Genomic DNA, 22,473 nt, shown 5'->3' with positions numbered 1-22,473 from the left:
TGTGAAGGGGATGAGGTGATGGAGAGAGTGTGTGAATGGGATGAGGATATGGAGAGAAAGTGTGATGGGGATGAGGTGATGGAGAGAGTGTGTGAAGGGGATGAGGATATGGAGAGAAAGTGTGATGGGGATGAGGTGATGGAGAGAGTGTGTGAAGGGGATGAGGAGATGGAGAGAAAGTGTGAAGGGGATGAGGTGATGGAGAGACTGTGTGAAGGCAATGAGGTGATGGAGAGAGTGTGTGAAGGGGATGAGGTGATGGAGAGAGTGTGAAGGGGATGAGGTGATGGAGAGAAAGTGTGAAGGGGATGAGGTGATGGAGAGAAAGTATGAAGGGGATGAGGTGATGGAGAGAGTGTGTGAATGGGATGAGGATATGGAGAGAAAGTGTGATGGGGATGAGGTGATGGAGAGAGTGTGTGAAGGGGATGAGGATATGGAGAGAAAGTGTGATGGGGATGAGGTGATGGAGAGAGTGTGTGAAGGGGATGAGGAGATGGAGAGAAAGTGTGAAGGGGATGAGGTGATGGAGAGACTGTGTGAAGGCAATGAGGTGATGGAGAGAGTGTGTGAAGGGGATGAGGTGATGGAGAGAGTGTGAAGGGGATGAGGTGATGGAGAGAAAGTGTGAAGGGGATGAGGTGATGGAGAGAAAGTATGAAGGGGATGAGGTGATGGAGAGAGTGTGTGAAGGGGGTGAGGTGATGGAGTGATAATGGAGGAAGTGATGGTGATGAGGGAGGTGATGAAGTGATGAGGGAGGTGGTAATGGATTGATAATGGTGGAGGTGATGAAGTGATGAGGGATGAGGTGATGGAGTGATGAGGAAGGAGGTGATGGAGTGATGAGGAAGGAGGTGATGAGTGATGAGGAAGGAGGTGATGGAGTGATGAGGAAGGAGGTGATGGAGTGATGAGGAAGGAGGTGATGGAGTGATGAGGAAGGAGGTGATAGAGTGATGAGGAAGGAGGTGATGTAGTGAGGGATGAGGTAATGGAGTGATGTGGAAGGTGATGAGAGAGAACATAATAGTGATGAAGGATGAGGTGATGGAGTGATGAGGAAGGAGGTGATGGAGTGATGAGGGAGAATTTGATGGATGAGGCATGAGGTGATGGAGTGATGGAGGAAGAATGATTATTGGGGGGGGGGAAGAGGGTGATGGAGAAAGAGGAAGGGTTAGGGAGAAGTTAATGGAGGGAAAAGAAGGGAATGAGTGGAGGAGGTGATCCCGTTCGGGGAGTTGGAGATGAAAATAAAGAAGGAATTGAGGGAATAGTTGAGTTCTCAAACAGAAGCTGTTCGTCTCTATTGAAACAGATACCTAGTTAAGTTGTCATTGTTTATGTTTATTGATACGTTTATAAATATTAGTTATTACCGGACCACGATGTGGACATTGCTCCGAGAACGCCGGATCTCCATGTGGAACGCAGCGTTGTCCAGCTCCAGCACATCTCCCTTCTTGTCCACGTCTGTCTCCATATCAACGTCTCTCTCCATGTCCATTTATTACACTGTATTTCAACTTCTAATCATTGTCCGTCTCCTTCCCGCATGTGGTGATCGCACAGAGAGGATGTGATGAGGCGAGAGAATGACTGGAGGAGGGAGGAAGGAAGGAGGCATGTCCTCGAATGACTAACCTAAAGCACACCACATACACCCAAATGCTTCTGAAAGTTTTAAGAAACATATTTTTGACCGAGGAATATTAAATACGCATTCATTCTTTTTAAATTCTAATTTAACAAGTTAATCTCCTTCCTTTGCACATAGTTGATCGCTCAATATTATAATTGCAATTTGCAATGGTTAGCCGAATGTAAATTATTATGATTACTATTTGTATTTTAAACATAACGATATGTAGGAGATTTTATTGTAATATTCAATTTAAAAACAGACCATTTTTGAACTTATAAATTAATGTCGATGTTAAAAAAAAAAAAAAAAAAATAGGCCAATTGAAAAAGACACCACCTGACCTAAACCAGCATGTTGTATACACCTCAATCGATACTCCGGAGATTACTAGTGATGACTGATGATGTACGCTAAATTGGAATAAAAAATAAAAGTGAGTAAGACGATTTTGGGGTACTAGGGCATGCCCGTACTATATCTATATCTAAAATTATATCCCCCCCCTCTATTTACATGAAATGGTTTGGTCCAAAGCGAACGGCTTGCGAGTGGTGACAATCCCCCCCCTCTATTTACATGCAATGGTTTGGTCCAAAGCGAACGGCTTCCGGAGTTTGGTAAAGAAAAGAAATCGCCATCGCGTGCACAAACGCGCAGGAAAGCGAATGAATCGCAAATTCGTTTTTATTAGTTGTAAAACATAGTTTAACGCCAACATAGTTTGCAAACGTGAAATAAATGAATACGCTCTCAAATGTGCCATCCGAGGCAGAGTGTGCCCGCCACGTTCGGCACACGCGATCGTTCGCTGCTCTCTGATTGGTTGAATCGTTTTTTGGACATAGCTCGGTAAGTAATTGTCCGATTAATATGAAACCTTGAAAAGGCACATCCTCGGGTCCCCAGCAATATACCTGGCAAGTTAAAAGTATATCGGACCCGTGGTTGTCGAGAAACAGCGGTCACAGACAAACAAACGTACAGACAGACAGAGATTACTGGCATTATAGATAGATTATATAGGGAAAATGAAGGATTGTAAAAAGGAGAAAAGGGATTTTTTTTGGAAGAATATAGTTTGCGGATATATATGTATATATATATATATATATATATATATATATATATATATATAATATATATATATATATATATTATATATATATATATATATATATATATATATATATATATATATATTGTGGCGGCACAAAGGACAACAAGTGAATCCTCTTGGATTGCGCTGAGGTTCGAGCGCAGGCCGGCAGAAGCACATGTTGACCAACTTCATGGCGAGCAGGAACAGAACCTTGGGGCTTGGGCCGAATCTCGCGCTTCACCAGTGCGCGTGCGCGAATTTACGTCACGTCGGCAGCGAGAAGGGGTTCCCCAACACGAACCAATCAGGAACTGCCACGTCACACTTATATGATCTCAGAATTCCTGTGACAGGAATTCGCGTTACACTGGCTGGAAGTCATTCGCTAGAGGCGCTTCCTCAGCGCTAATAATTCCGCGCACCAGTGGGTGGCGCGAGCGTCCAGGCGGTGAACGAAAATGCATGCCCCGCCTTTCGACCGATCGGCCACGCCCGGGGGCAAGGCGTGGCCTCGGGACATAACCCTAACCCTCTAAGCTCGAGGCACGAGCCCGCCCAGTGCTGAAGTGCGAGCTCTGAATAAAGACCTGTTGTACCATCGCGTTGTGGCCTACCTCTCTGGCAATCGAGTCGTGTGTGCACAGCACCACAATATAATATATATATATATATAATTATATATATATATATATATATATATATATATATATATATATATATATATATATATATATAATTATATATATATATATATATCTATCTATAATTCCAGTAATCTCTGTACGTCTGTACGTCTGTTTGTCTGTGACCGCTGTTTCTCGACAACCACGGGTCCGATATACTTTTAACTTGCCAGGTATATTGCTGGGGACCCGAGGATGTGCCTTTTCAAGGTTTCATATTAATCGGACAATTACTTACCGAGCTATGTCCAAAAAACGATTCAACCAATCAGAGAGCAGCGAACGATCGCGTGTGCCGAACGTGGAGGACACACTCTGCCTCGGATGGCACATTTGAGAGCGTATTCATTTATTTCACGTTTGCAAACTATGTTGGCGTTAAACTATGTTTTAAAACTAATAAAACCGAATTTGCGATTCATTCGCTTTCCTGCGCGTTTGTGCACGCGATGGCGATTTCTTTACCAAACTCCGGAAGCCGTTCGCTTTGGACCAAACCATTGCATGTAAATAGAGGGGGGGGATTGTCACCGTACTCGCAAGCCGTTCGCTTTGGACCAAACCATTTCATGTAAATAGAGGGGGGGGGATATAATTTTAGATATAGATATAGTACGGGCAATGCCCTAGTATATATAATATATATATATATATATATATATATATATATATATATATATATATATATATATAATTATATATATATATATATTGTTACGGACACGGTTTTTGGATGTTATTTTACCGAGCGGTGGTGTATTTAACCGCGTCCGAACAGTTACTCCCCGATTAGAACCCGATTCCAACCGAACGTTGACTAATCGCGCTACAGATATTCAATTGGGAAACCTCTAAAGCGACCGAAAGAGAAGAAGAGAGAAGAAAGACAGAGTTTGGAGGAAGAACAGATTTATTATACACACACAAGCAATATTTTAGAGCGACCAATATTATTTACAGCAATAGATGGAAAAGAGCAGTCACACAGTGCATTGTTAACTTATTCTATTTCATTTACTTAATCCCCAAGACAAACGAGTAGGACAGGACGTTCACACTCACACGGTGGATATTGCAGGCAGGTAATGGCTCGAGGTTGATTGCTTGAGAGGAAGGCAAGGTCGGAGGCAGCAGCTTTCAACCCCTCGCGGTTTTGGCGGGAAAACCTCCGTCGCGTATCCGCGGCCGTCACGCGCTGGCTCGGCACACCTGCTCCTCTTCCTGGGGTGGAGCCGTCTCCCTCCGTTCAGCGCGTCTCTCCAACGACAGGGGATATTGCAGGCAGGTAGGTAGGGCTTGCGGTGGATTGCGCTCCTCTTCCAGGTCATCCCCCAGCGTATCTCTCAAGGCCTCTCTTAAAGCAGTTCCTTACATTCGCTTTTATCACCTCCGGCGGAATTAAGCCGCCGGCTCCGAGGGCACGCCTACCGGGTCACTCACCGCGGTGTTGATTGGCTGTTAGGGCCGGTTCACTCCTGCCCTCTTCTGACGAGGTGGAGACACGCCTTTCTTCTCCAACCTTACCTCGTGGCCAATGGTGGTTGAAGAGAAAAACCGACCAAAATGCGGAAGGCAAATGGAAGGGAGGTTTCTGGGGAAATTGGAAGGGCCTACGCTTATTTTGTTTGATACAATGCAAAGTCAATCTAGTGGAAAACACATACTTAGCCTACATGGAATAAGGAAATACACTATTTAAAAGATATATCGTGACCTGCGTGTATGTTCTATGAAATTAATTAGGAGGACGGCTGCGACCATTATTTACATTACCAGGATGTTACCATACCAAAACCATACTCTTCACATCCGTTACCCTTCCTCCAAAATTGTTACACTCCTCAAAACCCGTTACACTTCTCAAAATCGTTACACTGCACCCTCCTTTCTTCAGGCACGTCCTCGGGCCTACTAGACTTAACTGAGTGTGACATGTAGGTGTAATTCCCTCTACAATTAACCTGACCCTGAGTGTGACAATTTTAAAACACAAATAAGTATGTCCCCCTATTGCATTGCATCCTGTCTAACAGACTCAAGCCCACAGCTAACCGAATTACGGAATTATTCTGAAACTATACATTTACGGTGGGGAGCATTATTTACAATGACGTGATTTCTTATTTACAACGCAACCCAGGACCTGTGTGTTTTTTTCTTTTCTTTTTAGGGAACAAGAGAAAGAAATTCCTGTTGGGAGGGAGGAGACAGCACGCATTGCATCGATGCACCAGTACCAATACCACCAAAGCACCCAAAAGCACCCAAAAGCACCACAAGCACCACAAAGCACCACTCGGTGCGCAGTCACCATGGTTCATAATAAACACAACAAAACAACTGGTGGTGGTCTTCTCCTTGTCTGCTGGGCCGATGTTCTTCCTGACGTCTTCTGGCTTCATGCGGCCTATTTGGACATAATAAAAAGCACAACTTGTGTTCGTTTTTTATTATTATTTAGGGCCTCAGGGGCCAACTAAGGGTGGTCCACCTGTTTGGCATAGGTGCCACCTTACCGAGGTCCGCAAGCAAGATTCCCTGGCCACTATGGCCGGTCTCCAACAGAGGTGCTCTGCCCCAGAACCTGGGGTCCATCAAGTGGTACTTGGCCGCCGAACAGCGGTCCATAAAGTGGTACATCAACGCAATGCGTGCTGGTTCTGGGAATCTCGGGCGCACAATGGCCACCTCACGCACGCTCCCCTCGGCACCCAATGGCGCACAGGTCATGTGGGAGACAAAAGAAAGACAATTGAGCGAGGGGTAAGGTCACAAGGGTACACGTCAAACAAGGCAATGCAAGGTGAAATGCGTACGGAGGGCGAAGTGAGAAAGCTCGTCCCTACCGTACGTCACCCCCCTGTCACCTACCCTACCCTTGTTCCCACCCCATATGTACAAAAATCTACACATTTACAAATTCGTCACTACTGTCACGTCTTCCCCATATTTCCCCTATACCAAATTCGTCTCCACAATCCCTTTACTTCAAAATTTGCCATCACCAATTCATCATCAATCCTCATAAGGAGGGAGAGATGGAATTACGCACAATGTCACACCCACGTCATGATGCGTCGCACAATCCAAACATTTGCATCATAAATAATTAAACATGGCATGGTGCGGAGTACCTGTCACCTCAGGTGAGTGGATGCAGATGGTGTGAGGAGATCCTTCATCCTAACTATCCTCTAAATGATTTTAACACACTTTACACTACCCGGGGTCTTTCCCTGCCAATCCATTGGCAATCTTACTCTATGTGGTTTTAAAAACCAATTCCCATTGACCAAACTGTGGTGCTTCTCAATTTGGGGTCTCACTCCCCCGATTCATCTCCCTGTGCCCTCGCACAATTTCTGGGCTGCGACGTGTAGCTCTCCCAGCAGGTCTACCCACCTGCACACCTCCACCACTGTAGGTGCCACCCGAGCTTACCTGCTCCTCACCCTAACCTAACTAACTGGGGAAGACCCCTCTTGGATCTGTCACCCCACTGGTGCCCTCTGGCACTGGGCTACCCGGGTCCGTCCTCCGGATCCTCGGGCCCCATCCACAACAACTACTACCGGCTCCCAGAGCCCACCTGCGGCCTCACCTGGCCGACATCCTCACAGTGGTGGAGTGCCCAAACCAACTACACACACTAACAGGCTACACGCCCAGCCATTTCCACAACACTAATGCACCCATCCAAAGACCATTCTTCCACTCGCACCACAGATGCCAATATCCAACCACAATTTACCTATACCCTCTACCTAACACTTACACTACCCGCCCCGGGTATCCGTGATGGGGGGTCCACTCTTCCCCCATTCACACCTTCGCACCATCCACTCCACTCCACAATTTCCACCATTCTCACTCCACGACCATCCATTCCACTACTCCATACCATTTATTCCATACACCTGTCTTTCATTCACCTGTCGTTGCACACCTGTGCAATCCTACCTGGTGCCACCTGCACCCTCCTCCTCTTCCTGGACCAGTTGGTCAACACAACACACAATCACCACTACTCCCTCATACACTGCTCCACACACCTGTTCAGTTGCACACCTGTGCAATCACACCTGTTCAATCATACCTGTTCAATCCTCACACACACGGCATCATCTCAGCTAACTACTCCCCTCTGAAACTTGCGCTTCCCAGTCGTCCCTTTAAACTATTGCGCTCCCACGTCATTATAATCTACACTAATCTACCTGCGTCCCCACTACAGGTATCAGTCACTAACTAAACTTAACGTCACCTAATGTCATCTTCGCTAGATCCCTATCAATATCCTAACCCACCCGGGCTAGTTTTCACTGCCATACACCCCATAAACTATAGCTCCTTTGCCCCCATCTGTGAGGGATGGTGGATTTGCCATCCCACCACATCGGGGGTCTCTCACTACCAATTTCGCTCGTCCAAATCCAACAATTCAAAAATTTTCCATTTACTGCCAATTCCATTCACTTTTCTAAATTTCGTTTTAAATCACTATCACTATCACCATCACCCGTCTACTTATTACATCCTCTCGGTGCGCCAATTCACATCTACAGCCCGGCTTCGTACAGCCGAGCAATGAACGCGGGTCGTTTTGTGCCAGCGGCTGGATACGTCCCGCATTCGGGGCAGGGACGGAGGCTTACCCGGGCCGAGATCCCATGCACCACTTCGGCGTGGAGCCATCCAATGTCCCGATCTCGACCTGCCGGCACGTCTCAATAGAAAGTGGTCGCCATGACGACCCTTCCTATCGAGCTGCCCGCTCCGCCTTGTGGAGCCCGGACGCGGCCGCTCCACGCGAGGCCCAGCGTGGATCGCGCACGGCGGTCCTTTTGAACCCGCCGTGGCTCGGATCTCCGCTGGTTCTCGCGGCACGCGAAGCCCGGCACGCACCGAGGGCCCGATCCGGCTAAAAGTCGACCTAACCTTTAACCCGGTTACCGTCGACGCTTCACCTGCAGGCTTACATGCATACGCTACCTCTTTCTTGCTCATACATGCAGCCGTTCCCATTCTCCTCGTACCTTTTCTTTCACACCTCGGTACACTCACTCCGCTCACCGACTTGGTCACACACCTGACCACCGAACACTTTGGCACACATTCGTTGCTCGCACACCTCACCAATACACCGCTTCGCGCCCCTTTCTCGGTCACCTCCTTTGTGACGATCACAGGTGTGCTCTCACCCGCACACCCAACCACGTGCCTCACTACCAACTCAAATGTGCCTTCCCACACACGCTCTACCATTCCAGGTGTGCATCCTTCCATCCCAGGTGTACATCCTCGCCCACCTGTCACAACCAGCTCACGCTCCGTTTCACTCTCACTACTCTCACCTCCACTCTCAGTCGCGCACTCACCCTTACTCTTGACAGCATGCGCTTTCCCCATGCACCCGTCCGTTACACACCTTTCTCGCGCATCCTCCCGCGCACACTTCTTCGTTACTTCCTCCGTAACACTCACCACAGGCATGCATTCTCCCTTACTCTTGACAGCATGCGCTTTCCCCATGCACCCGTCCGTTACACACCTTTCTCGCGCGTCCTCCCGCGCACACTTTTTCGTTACTTCCTCCGTAACACTCACCACACCGCGCTTCCCTGTGCTCCCTCGCACACGCGCTTCGACCAATTCACTCTTGACGGCACACTCACTCCTCGGCGTGCACTTTTTCCTCACACACCCCATGGTCGGACATTCTCGCACACCCCTTTTTTCGCACACCTGTCCTGTCACACACCTCACCAACGGCCTTTCACGAACACCCGGATCCAAACCAATCCCCAAGCCGACTGAATCTCCCCTCACATCATGTACATTGCCACTCACCTCCGTACCTCGTCGCACCTTCTCTGCCACCTGCAAACTTTTTATTTGGTTAGTGAGCACCGCATCATGATTTGAACACAGACCTTGTACACATTCCATCACCTCCTCCCGGATTTCTCTCTTAGTTTCTGTCCGTCCCTTCTTAATTTCACTCACCTCTTCTCCCACTTCCTCTAATTTTTGTTTAACCTCTTTTATTTCCCGGTGCGTCTCCTCAAGTTCGTCCTCTAAGGCTACCGTGACCGTTTCTACGTGCGTCCTTACCTCCCGGTCCTTCGTCTCCATTGCTTCTGTCACCTCTTCCACCCTCATTGTCAGTTCCTCCCGTACCATCTGACATTGCCTCTGCGTCGCTATTAATTCGTTTTTAATTTCTTTTTGTGTCGCCTTTAACCCTCCTAGTACCGCAGTGTTCTTTTGAACCTGCTCCACTAACTTAGTTTGTCCCTCTGTCAGCTGCTCCACCTCTTTCGTCAGATCTTCCATTCCCCCCTGTAACTTTGCCGTATTATTTCTCACTTCTTTCTCTATACGCTTTTCGCCTCGCTTTACCTCCTCGCGTAGCCCCGAGACCTCCTCACTCATCCCTCTTCGTATTTCCTCCATCTGGTTCCCCATCTGTTCGATTTCCCGGGCGGATTGTTCCCCCATTTCCCGCAATTTGTCCTCCATCCTGTTTTCCATCCCTTTGAAATTATCGTCTGTTTTTACCATAAAGGCCATCATCTGTTTCATAAACAGGTTCCAATTCATTGGCATCTCGGGTTCGGCTACCGCGACCATGGGCGTGGCTAAATTTGGTGCCGCAACAACCATGTGCGCGAGGACGCCATCTTGTGCACCTGATACACCCTCAACCGCCTCCTCATTGCTCTCCTCCTCCCTTTCTTCCACATACATTTCCCCTGGTTCCTGGGTTACCCCTAACCCGTCTATCTCCCCCACCGACATCCGATCGCCTTGATTGTCCATGGCGCGATCTCAAAATTCGGGTTTTATAAAACAACACAATTTCGGCAGCTCGTAATTTTGACCAAAATTTTTTTTTTAAAATTTGGGCCTAACAAATTTAGTCCCGGGTCCGAATCCGACTCCTCGACACCAATTGTTACGGACACGGTTTTTGGATGTTATTTTACCGAGCGGTGGTGTATTTAACCGCGTCCGAACAGTTACTCCCCGATTAGAACCCGATTCCAACCGAACGTTGACTAATCGCGCTACAGATATTCAATTGGGAAACCTCTAAAGCGACCGAAAGAGAAGAAGAGAGAAGAAAGACAGAGTTTGGAGGAAGAACAGATTTATTATACACACACAAGCAATATTTTAGAGCGACCAATATTATTTACAGCAATAGATGGAAAAGAGCAGTCACACAGTGCATTGTTAACTTATTCTATTTCATTTACTTAATCCCCAAGACAAACGAGTAGGACAGGACGTTCACACTCACACGGTGGATATTGCAGGCAGGTAATGGCTCGAGGTTGATTGCTTGAGAGGAAGGCAAGGTCGGAGGCAGCAGCTTTCAACCCCTCGCGGTTTTGGCGGGAAAACCTCCGTCGCGTATCCGCGGCCGTCACGCGCTGGCTCGGCACACCTGCTCCTCTTCCTGGGGTGGAGCCGTCTCCCTCCGTTCAGCGCGTCTCTCCAACGACAGGGGATATTGCAGGCAGGTAGGTAGGGCTTGCGGTGGATTGCGCTCCTCTTCCAGGTCATCCCCCAGCGTATCTCTCAAGGCCTCTCTTAAAGCAGTTCCTTACATTCGCTTTTATCACCTCCGGCGGAATTAAGCCGCCGGCTCCGAGGGCACGCCTACCGGGTCACTCACCGCGGTGTTGATTGGCTGTTAGGGCCGGTTCACTCCTGCCCTCTTCTGACGAGGTGGAGACACGCCTTTCTTCTCCAACCTTACCTCGTGGCCAATGGTGGTTGAAGAGAAAAACCGACCAAAATGCGGAAGGCAAATGGAAGGGAGGTTTCTGGGGAAATTGGAAGGGCCTACGCTTATTTTGTTTGATACAATGCAAAGTCAATCTAGTGGAAAACACATACTTAGCCTACATGGAATAAGGAAATACACTATTTAAAAGATATATCGTGACCTGCGTGTATGTTCTATGAAATTAATTAGGAGGACGGCTGCGACCATTATTTACATTACCAGGATGTTACCATACCAAAACCATACTCTTCACATCCGTTACCCTTCCTCCAAAATTGTTACACTCCTCAAAACCCGTTACACTTCTCAAAATCGTTACAATATATATACCACGGAATACGGACGTTAATGTCCGGGCTTCAAGTAGTCCACGGAGTGGACAGAGAGAACTCAATAAACACAATTGTGTTTTAATCGGCCTTCTAGGGGTAAGGCACGATGCTTTATTGGCTCGATCACAAAAACCATAAATGGTAACAGAATGGAATACACTGCACAAAGCCTGCAGGAACTGTCGGCAACAGACGCTCCAAACAGGACGCAGGTAAGATCACTCGCGGCTCCAATCGACGATCTCCGGGACTCGGAGGGTAACAGGATGGAATTCACCGCACAAGGCCGGCAGGAACTGTCGGCCCCAGAAGCTCCAAACAGGACGCAGGCAAGATCACTCGCGGTTCCAATCGACGATCTCCGGGACTCGGAGGGTAACAGAGTGGAATACACCGCACAAGGCCTGCAGGAACTGTCGGCCCCAGAAGCTCCAAACACGAAGCAGGCAATCACTCGCGGTTCCAATCTACGAGATCCGGGAATCACTCGTTCTCTTCCGGAGTTACTCGCTCGTAAAATACCGAACTGTAATCGACCAGCCCAACTCGGCTGTCGTGAGGATTCAAGGAAAGCCCTTTTGATATTTCCCACTCGGAGCCTTCGAGCCGCGTTCGTTGCACAAGATGGCCACCGCGCTCTCTGACCCTCCACCAATCGCGTGAGGCTCCAAGGAGGCCACGTCACGCGGTGGGCGGGGCACCAAATCTGGGTGAGAACAGGTGGTTTCACCGGTGGTTTCTCACAATATATATATATATATATATATATATATATATATATATATATATATATATATATATATATATATATATATATATATGTATATATATATATATATATACAGACTTGGCATTTAATATGGTAGATTTTGTTAATGTGACCTATAAAAGAAACAAAAACCACATTTGACATTTTGAAACAAATAAATTGATCCTTGAAAGTGATGTAAACTGATATCGAACTCAATTCACGGACAGTACTGTGTTAATCTTCTGATGTAAACTCTGTACTTCGTGTAACCCCCACAAGCATTCAGGAGAGCACGTACACGTCGAGGCATGCTGTTCACGAGATTTGCCAAGGTTTGGACAGGAATCGCTTGCCATGCAGTGACAATAGTCTGCTGCAATTCACGCACAGAGGTAGGCTGCTGGTCCAAGTTGTCGATTTGACGCGTTAATTCTGCCCACAAGTTCTCTATCGGATTCATATCCGGGGACATGGCAGGCCACTCCATATGCTCTACACCACGGTCAGCAAGAAAGTGTTGGATCATGCGAGCACGATGAGGCCGTGCATTGTCATCTTGGAAGACAAAGTCTCCTCGAAAGGCTGCACGAGCAAATGGAAGCAATGTTTCTTCCAGAATGACCCTGTACTTGAACTGGTTCACGTTTCCATTCAGAACAACCAGGTCAGTTTTGCCCCCTGCATGAAAAGCAGCCCAAATGGTCACCCCACCACCTCCAGCTTGGACTCTTGGCACTATACAATCTTCGTTGTGGGCTTCATGCACTTGTCTCCACACTCGGACGCGGCCATCTTGACGATAGACCAGAAATCTAGACTCGTCACTGAAGGTCACGTGATTCCAGTGTCCTGGCTGCCATTGACGGTGCTCTCTGGCCCACTGCAATCGGTGCTGGCTGTGTTGTCTGGTCAGGCGTGGCTTTCTCAAGGGACGCCTGGCACGATAGCATGCTTGAACCAGTCGTTGGTTGAGTAGCCTTCTGGATACAGGCACATTTGTCAGATGCTGCCACTCAGCCCTAAGCCGAATAGCTGACTTGGTACGGCCACTGTAGACTAACCGGTGCAGCTAGCGATCATCTCTCTTTGTGGTTCTGCGTGGACGTCCTGGCCTCGGTATTGGAGTCGGGACACCCCTCTGAGCATTTCGTTTCAGGATCTTTGACACCTGACCTTGAGTGATGCCATACTGCCGAGCAATAGCACGCTGTTTCATGCCAGAATTTCGTAAAGCCACCACTCCATGACAAACAGCATTGTCAAGTTGACGGACCATCTCCAGAGGAAGCGGCAATAACTTTTGTAGACATGCAGCAGTTGTTTTCCACTAATACAGAACGCAACAACCCATATATACCTGATTGTGAAGCCAATCGTCAAATGTACCTGTCCTTACATTTTGTCACGCCACCTGTGATATAATCCTGTTGTTGACTTCTTGCTGCGAAAGACAATCAGTGACATGGTTCTTTCAACAAAGACATCACCGAAGGGTAAACGAAACTCACCAGATTGATATACTGACTTCAGAAAGTAAACCCAAGTCAAGAAGAAAAAAAAATCCCATATTAAAAGCCATAATATCTGTATATATATATATGTGTATCTATATATATATATATATATATATATATATATATATATATATATATATATATATATATTGTTGCGGTTTTGAGAAGCCAGCACAGGTAACATCATTAAAGGTTAACGGTTGCACCCCATAGATAGGCCACAAGCAACACGTAGGTCACCTTAGGACGGTAGTTATTTCTTAGTATGTGTTTAGGATAAGGCCATTCCCAATAGTTGCATCTGCGTTGCGTAAAACAAATAAGAGTAGGCCCCCCGTCCATTTTGCAGCCTCCCTTCCATCGACGCCATTAAGCGCTAGCCAGTCTTTACTTCGCCCTCGCCCTTTAGGTTGCCAGCAGCCGTCGCAACCTCGCTGGGCTTCCGCTCAAACCAGCCCAAAGGCCACGAGGTAAGGCCCGAAAAGGGGGCGGACCGCAAGGGTGGAGGTGCGGCCACGTCAAGCGGCCATCAAGGCGGAGCCGGTAAATCTTCACCTGCCAATCAGGGCTGAGGTGAGATCGCCTGACAGGGCGTGGCTGGAGATTCGAGAGGGTTCGCTGGGCGTGGCAAAATAACCCCTTGCGCGAGGCCCCCACCTCAGTTATGATGGGAGAGGCGCTCGTCAATGATTACGAACCTTGTTGAGTTATGAGGAGGGAGAGGGCTTAAACATCATTGTGAACCAGTTGAGTTACGAGTCTTGCACAAAGCCCTTGAACAGGACTGGTACGAGAGTTGAGTTACGAGAGGAAGAGACACGCTGTGGCAACCAGCTTTACAAAGGGCGAGCGCGCGGCACGCACTGCCAAGGACTGCAGCGTGCAGAACGACATTGGGGAAGTGGCGCATCGATCGTCATAATACCGGGCGCGCGTATAAAGGCGCCGGTGCAAATATTACGTACGCCGTCTGATCACCAGCTTACCTATCCCCCACTATATAACTGTCCGTATCGCGCCTACGCCACGGGAAGGGCTGCCTGCCGTACACCACACCATCTGCATGATACGAGTCAGGGACCGGACGAGCTGTGAACGCCATCACCGGACCCTCAACCCGACCATCTGCATCCCCGCGTGAGTCTGAGTCTGAGACCGAGTCTGAGAGCAAACGGGCCCGAGTCCAAGGGATAAGTAAGACTGTCGAAGGCTGCCCTGTGTACTTTTTCTTCCTCTTTATTGTACATCCTTTCTTTTCCTCTTCTTTGTACATTGTGAATAAATTACCTTGTTCTTCCTGGTTTCTTCTTAATCCGACCGTCTTAGTCATTTCTCAATTGGGTACCCGTGGCACGATTAGGAACCGCTATAATCGGGTCTAGTCATTGGTTAACAGCTCGGATCGCGGATCGCTATCCGCTCGACATATTCCATCAAGAAGAGAAAAGGAAAGAGCAGAGGAGAGGAGAGCCGAAAGGGAGTTAAAGGAACGTGACATGGAGTGTCAGAGGGAAATTAAACTAAAGGAATTGGAATTAATGAGAGAACGGGGAGAGGTAGCATCCATGCCGGCTAGTTCGACAACTAGTCAGAACACCTGGGATGTTGGTAAACATGTGAGGCTGGTTCCACCCTTCAATGAAAAGGAGGTAGCCAACTTTTTTTTACACTTCGAGAAAGTGGCTCGAAAAAGGTTTCTCGTCAAATATGAATTATTTTGATGTGTACAAGTACAATACACCCTATCTAATGAAGCACACACGTTTCTGCAAACAGAACCTTTATTCCAACAGAACTACCACATAACAGAAGTCACGCATCTTTTATAAGGCAACTCACTCTTCAGGGGGCGTGGCTCCAACAACCGAGCGCACGCCACGCCCATACAATCAAAAGCCCCACTGGTCCCGTGCCTGTTGATTATGTCCCAATGGGGTAACCCCTACATGCGCCCCCCCATAAATCACTCGCACGGGCAATGTCCGTATTCGGGGGTGAAGCCAACCAAGGGGGCTGGTCTAGATCCAAGTGAGCCGGCTTGAGGCGGTCCACCGAAAGGTGTTCCGGTTTGCCGCCGATGTCATTCACGAAGGACTTGTCCCCGGTCTCCAGAACGCGGAAAGGCCCATCGTAAGGCACCAGGGCCACGATAACCTGGTCAAACCGTCGCTCGGGGCGATGCACCTTCGAGCCTTGACACTCGATGCAGGTGTTGGCCCAGTCGCGCACATCCTTCCTGGGCCCGTGCCAAACGAACTTCGCCGCCACCAACTTTTGCGACGCCTTTCTGCCCGGTTGAGAAAGACCGTGGACGGCATCAAACACCAGCCGTCTCCAGCTGGTGGGTACGACGGGGCAAGGCTGACCCAAGGAAACGTCGCACAGTAGCGTGGTGCCCTTGTCCTTGAACGGTAGGTCAGACAGTCGAAGCCCCGTGACCGCCGCCCTGCAGGCCTGGACCTCCGGGTCGGCGATCTGATCGGCCGCCATGCAGACGTAGTCGATGCCAAGGCGGACCGCGCCGACTATGGACCGGGAGAGACAATCGGTGACCGTATTATCCTCCCCAGCAACATGTTGGATGTCCGTCGTGAACTCGGAAATGAAGGAGAGCTGGCGTTGTTGACGGGCAGACCACGGCTCCGAGACTTGGCCATGGCAAAAACCAGGGGCTTGTGGTCCACAAACGCCGTGAACGGGTGGGCTTCCAACAGGTAACGGAAGTGTTGGACAGCTAGGTAGAGGCCTAGGAGCTCACGATCGAAGGTACTGTACTTTCGTTCGTTAGGGAGGAGCTGCCGGCTAAAAAAAGTAAGCGGCTGCCAGGCCCCGTTGACCCACTGCTCGTGCACGGCGCCAACCATGTAGTCCGAAGCGTCCGTGGTGAGAGCAATCGGTGCATCGGGCGACGGATGCGCCAGCATGGTTGCGCTGGCGAGGGCCAGTTTAGCATCCGTGAAAGCCGTAGCCATCTCATCGGTCCAGTCAATGGCGCGTTTGGTAGGCTTGCCCTTGAGGGCCTCATAAAGTGGCCACATGAGCTGGGCCGCACGGGGCACGAAACGATGGTAAAAGTTCACCATGCCCAAAAACTCCTGCAGGGCCTTGACGGTGAGGGGGCGTGGAAAACCTTTCACAGCCTCCACTTTAGACGGCAGTGGGACGGCCCCCTCCCTCGTGATGCGGTGGCCGAGAAAGTAAATTGAGGCCACCCCAAACATGCACTTGGCCAGGTTAATGATCAGGCCGTGCTGACAGGCGTTCAAAGAGCGATCGGAGGTGAAGCATGTGCTCTGTCCTGGACGCGCTGGCGATGAGGATATCGTACAGGTAGACGAACAGAAACGGCAAATCCCGCAACATGCTGTCCATCAGGCGCTGGAAAGCCTGGGCCGCATTTTTGAGCCCAAAATGCATACGGCGGAATTAGAAAAGCCCGAACGGTGTAATCACCGCGGTCTTAGGAACGTCCTGCGGCCGGACGGGGTCCTGGTGATAACCACAAACGAGGTCCACCTTTGAAAAAAACAAAAAAACTTTACCGGCCAAGCTGGCAGAAAAATCCTGGATGTGCGGGACTGGGTAGTGGTCAGGGGTAGTGGCGTCGTTAAGGCGGCGGTAATCCCCGTACGGGCGCCATCCGCCACCCGGCTTTGGCGCAATGTGGAGAGGTGAGGCCCACGGGCTGTCGGACCGTCGCACGATGCCAAGACGCTCCAACGTGTCGAACTCCACCTTTGCGATAGTGAGTTTCCCCAGGTCGAGGCGTCTAGCCCGGGCGTAGACAGGCGGGCCTGTGGTCGGAATGTGATGCTCCACCCTGTGCTCGATGGCAACGGCCGAAAAGGTGGGCCGTGTAAGGGCCGGGAACTCGGTGAGGAGGCGGGCGAACTCATCAGAGGTCGAGAGCATGCACGCAAGCCTTGTCAAGGCGGACCCGCTCAGCTAGCATGGAAGTGAACTGAATGTCTCCGCATTAATGAGCCACCGATTTTTAACATCCACCAATAGGCCGTTGGCGCAGAGAAAATCAGCGCCCAGCAAGGGGGTGGACACCTTCGCCGTGACAAAATCCCATGTAAAGCGCTGCGCGTCCAAGCACAGTGCCATGGTCCGTATGCCAAAAGTCTGAATAGCACTGCCGTTGGCGGCTTGCAGGGCGGGGCCGTGACTCCCGGCCTCCCGGTCCGATGCCGACGCAGGTAGAATGCTCACCTGGGCCCATGTGTCGCAGAGGAAACGATGTCCGGAGTCGGTGTCCGAAATGAACAACAAACTGCCCGAACGGCCGACGCTCATGGCAGTTAACGAGCGCCGGCCATCCTGTTTCCCGACTCGCTGAAACTGCAAGGTGGCCGGCATGCCTTGGCCTTGGGCCCAAACCTTACGTGGTAAAAGCACAAGCCTGGGGTCTTCCGCCGCTGAGCCGTAATGGCGGCCGCGACGGTGTCCGCCAGCGGCACAGGCTCGACGGGGCCGGGGTCCCATGCGGCCACACTACATTGCTGGCTGGCGGGAAAATACTTGTCTGCTTCCCTGGCCAGGGCGCGGAAATCCTTAACAGACGAGTTGGCCAGGGCTGTCTGTACCTGACCTGGCAGCTGTTGCAGGAACAGTTATTTGAAGAGGAAACATGGTCGGTAGCTGCCCAGTAGAGACAACATGTGGTCCATGAGCTCCGACGGCTTGGAGTCGCCCAGCCCGGGTAGAGAAAGTAGTTCGCGCGCGCGCTCGGCCTCAGTGCGCTTGAAGGTTACGAGCAACAGCGCCTTTAGCGTCTCATACTTGCGTCCCTTCGGAGGATCCTGAAGAAGGCTCACCACTCTGGTCGCAGTGGAGCCGCTGAGCGCAGACACGACATAATAATACTTCGTGTCGTCCGCAGAAATGCTCCGAATGGCGAACTGGGCCTCAGCTTGTGCGAAACAAACGGCCGCTTGTCGTTCCCAAAACTCCGGCAGTTTGATTGAAACTGCGCTTGTCGCCATGTTCGTTTGAAGCCCCAAAAACGTTCGGGCGCAAGCCGGGGTCACCAATGTAGGAGTTGCGGATAACGAGAGGGCGAGCCGCTTTGTAGCTTGATCAAAGCTCCTTTATTCCAACAGAACTAACACATACCCGAACTCACGCAGCTTTTATAATGCAACTCACTCTTCAGGGGGCGTGGCTTGAACAACCTCGCGCACGCCAAGCCCATACAATCAATAGCCCCACTGGTCCCGTGCCTGTGGATTATGTCTCAATGGGGTAACCCCTACAATATATAGCGCAGGACGAACGTTTTTCAAACTCATGGAAGCAGGAAAATCATTTTAATAATTATAATTAAAAATGTTCCCTGACAACGAACTTCAACGCAGGAAGAGGCTATTACTGATTCGGTCAGCTATGTCAGATATGTTTGGCAGTGCATTAATCTTTTTAAATGCTGAGCGTCAGGCAAGGAAGCAGCACGTACCATTTTAAAAATAATTGGTGTGACTCGGCCATATTTTGAACCACCAACCTGCTCGATTCACAGCTGACACGAAACATTACGTCAGAGCGGTCACTAACCATGACGTCAGAGGGGATGCTCTAACCATTATCATTATGACGCCGACATAATATTTATTAATGTCCGAATCTTTTATTTACTATTCTCGAGTGTATCAATGGGAAACGAGTACTATTGATTGAAAAAAAAAGGTTGGTGAATTTTGGTGACACGACCTCGCGTCATCGCCTGTCGCTTCGTCCTTTCCGTATCCCTCCGGGTAGCCAGCACGGAGGTATATAATATGGAGAGCCAATTGGCCACCTCGCAGCATTAGCCGCCGTGAAGCCACCGGAAATAGTCTGGCGGCCATATTGGGAAGCCGATCGTAAGCCTGTCAAAGCAAAGGCGTGGCGCACTGATGATGCAGCTGGAGCGAATTTTAGGACCGCCGACTATTTAATTAATATAGAATACTAATATTTGAACTGATATTCGGGCTCAGAATCCCGTTCTTTAAGGAAATGGTGTTCATTAAGTTTGAAGTTGGTTCTAGACGCATTTTTCCTGGGGAATCCAATGGTTTAGAGCTTGTTTGAAAAAAAAGTGCCCAAAATTACCGCTCGGTGTTCTTTATCGTTCTTCTCATGACCCAATCACCCACTAGTAGGAATAAGAATCCTGACATGTTACACCCCTGTTTAACTCCCGTCTTCACCTTGAACCATTCTGTTGTTTCACCTTGGTCGACGACCGCACATTGAAAGTCTTGGTAAAGGGCTTTTACAAGGTTCACTAATTTTCCAGGTATGCTGTATTTCTTCATTATGACCCAGACTTTCTCTGGGCAAGGAGTCGAAAGCTTTCTAGAAATCTATAAAATTGAGGTACATCGTCGTTTGCCATTCTTTGGCTTGTTCTATAATATTCCTCAATATAAAAATCTGATTTGTTGTCATGTTATATGATGTTACTTAATTCAGTCATTATATTGTAACTAAGATGTGTATGTTTCTATTACCGAGATGTTAGAAACCACGCAGATATAATGATAACCAGAGTTTATTCTACACTGACATGGGTCAGCAACACATCAACAGTGAGTCAGTCACATAAATGACATGAAACGCTGTCATGTAGTTAACCCACACAATTCACAGTTAACCCACAAAACACACCCACACCATGTAGAGATGAGGTCGCTCTTATATTTCAGCTTGCTCTGGTGTTGCCTCACTGGTGAGCAAACAGGACCAGTTTGCAATATTTTTTCCTGATGCGCTCTTCCTTCATGTCATCATCGAGTGTTCTCACAACATGATGGAAACGTATCTTGCTGTATGATTGTGATACAGAATGTATTAAAGCAAACACATGGTTGCTGTCTGCCTCACAGTCAAACATGTGCCGATCCAAGGAACCAAATGTAGACCGACCGACCTCAGAAAGGACAGAAGTGGAAATTGCCACTCTTATCCCACTTTCACGAGGCATTTTGCCATTGCTTACAGCCAGGAGCCTCTTGACACAGCGTTCAGTCGCCTCACAGACACGAACAACACTGTGCGAGGGAACTATGAGGCCACCCCTGTTCTTGGTAACAATCAGGCTGTACATTGGTGTGGTTTGCCATTCTTCGTTGTTACTGGTCAATGCAGAAAGACATTGGCTACACTTCAGAGTCTTCCTCACCATCCTCACCACATAGCCGGCAATATAGCCAACACATGACTCTGTAAAGATGGAAAGTTGCTCAAAATTTGGAATATCCGTATAGTCGTGGTCCTCTTTTGCCGGCGATCTCAACTCCAGGTCGTATCGTCTGGCCACCAACATGTCGTGACTCTCGTCAGGCACAGCCTGCTTTGCAACGCACTTGAAGGAAGCCGCATTCAGGATTCTGGTTGAGTCCTGTGCAGAACAGTTCCCACTTGCAGACTTGATGTCATGTCGCATCAAGAGGCGCTTATATGCGGCAACAAACTGCCGGGCCGTTGGGTTATTCCCACTTCCACATGCAATGCGGACCGCTCCAAAGAAAAGTTCAATGTGGTCTTGGCTCATTTTGTACGTGAGCAGGTATCGCAGGGGAGATGAGGCAGGTTTGACATATGTGAAATACAAAATTTTGACACTCTCTATGCAGATCATGAAACCAATGAAGGGGGTTTTCAAACGCGTATTGGTCATAACTTGACCATTCATGTTTTTGATGTTGGACAAGTAACTGTAGGCAGTATCCAGGAATGGCAGGAAAAGTCCTTCTCGTGATGTCATGAGTGGTGCCTTGTAGTTTCGTGCCAATGGATTGCGAGAATTTAGAATGTCAAACAGTTTGTCCAATGTTTCAATGTATTGGCAGGTAGCCTCACTGCCCTGAAATTCTGATAGTTGCAAAGTGTCCCTGCAAAACCGAATTGCATCTGCCACACTAGTGCTCAATGTCTGAGCAGCTGTGTCCACCTTCATGACATTGCTCTTCCACTCGATGTGTTTCCGGGAGAGCTTATTTCCCAGACGCAAGCCTTCCCTCTTCTGCAGATCAAAGAGTGCCTGGATGTATTTCCACGCGATGACTTTTTTGTTGCCATCCTCCATCATTTTCATGGATCCAAGACAGTTTCTTGCAAGTTTAAGCATGTGACATGCATCGAGTACAACACAAATTTTCTTTTCGGGATTTGCTGGGTGGGGAAATGTTGGTTTCACATTCTGCGGCGTGATGTCGGCACCTAGCTCACGTAACATTGTCAAATGAGCGGACGGTCCATCGCAAGTTAAGGAAACCACCTCTGCACCGATATCATGCAATTTTAGTAGACATTGTGTCACCAAATTCGCCTGTTCCTTCCCCGACAATCCATTTATCATAAAGTATGCTACAGGCACTTTCCAACTGTCATTCAGTGCAACCAGCATGAAAACCAGTGCGTTGCTGGCCTGGGGAGCACTGTCATCTTGGACTCCGTTTCCGATGTCGACGTACCCCAATACCTTGTCCCCTAAAAAGTCAATTGCCTTCATGATGGCCATCTCGTCTAACATCAGGCTACACAGTGTTCTCTTGCCAGTCTCCTTCTCTGCTTTAAACCGGCTCTCTAGTGCTTGGAATACAACTGCACTAAAACTAGGTGAACCATCAATTGCGCTGTACCATTTCCGGATTGTGGAT

The 22,473-nt window shown here is 48.9% G+C and overlaps 1 protein-coding gene across 1 annotated transcript in view; it reads right to left on the bottom strand.

Annotated features, from left to right (window-relative positions):
* The window catches only part of UBE3D (ubiquitin protein ligase E3D), a 96,437-nt gene that overhangs the window by 73,183 nt on the left and 781 nt on the right, over positions 1-22,473 (bottom strand). Inside the window, exon 2 of the mRNA XM_078774112.1 lies at positions 1,383-1,602. Within this exon, the coding sequence (XP_078630238.1) occupies positions 1,383-1,510 (128 nt within the window). The 5' untranslated portion in view covers positions 1,511-1,602. The remainder of the gene's footprint in view (positions 1-1,382; positions 1,603-22,473) is intronic.

Source organism: Myxine glutinosa, chromosome 3 (assembly GCF_964187855.1).
Source record: "Myxine glutinosa chromosome 3, kmMyxGlut1.1, whole genome shotgun sequence".
In the NCBI taxonomy this organism is placed as follows: Eukaryota; Metazoa; Chordata; class Myxini; order Myxiniformes; family Myxinidae; genus Myxine; species Myxine glutinosa.
This window is presented reverse-complemented; position numbering and strand designations above follow the sequence as displayed.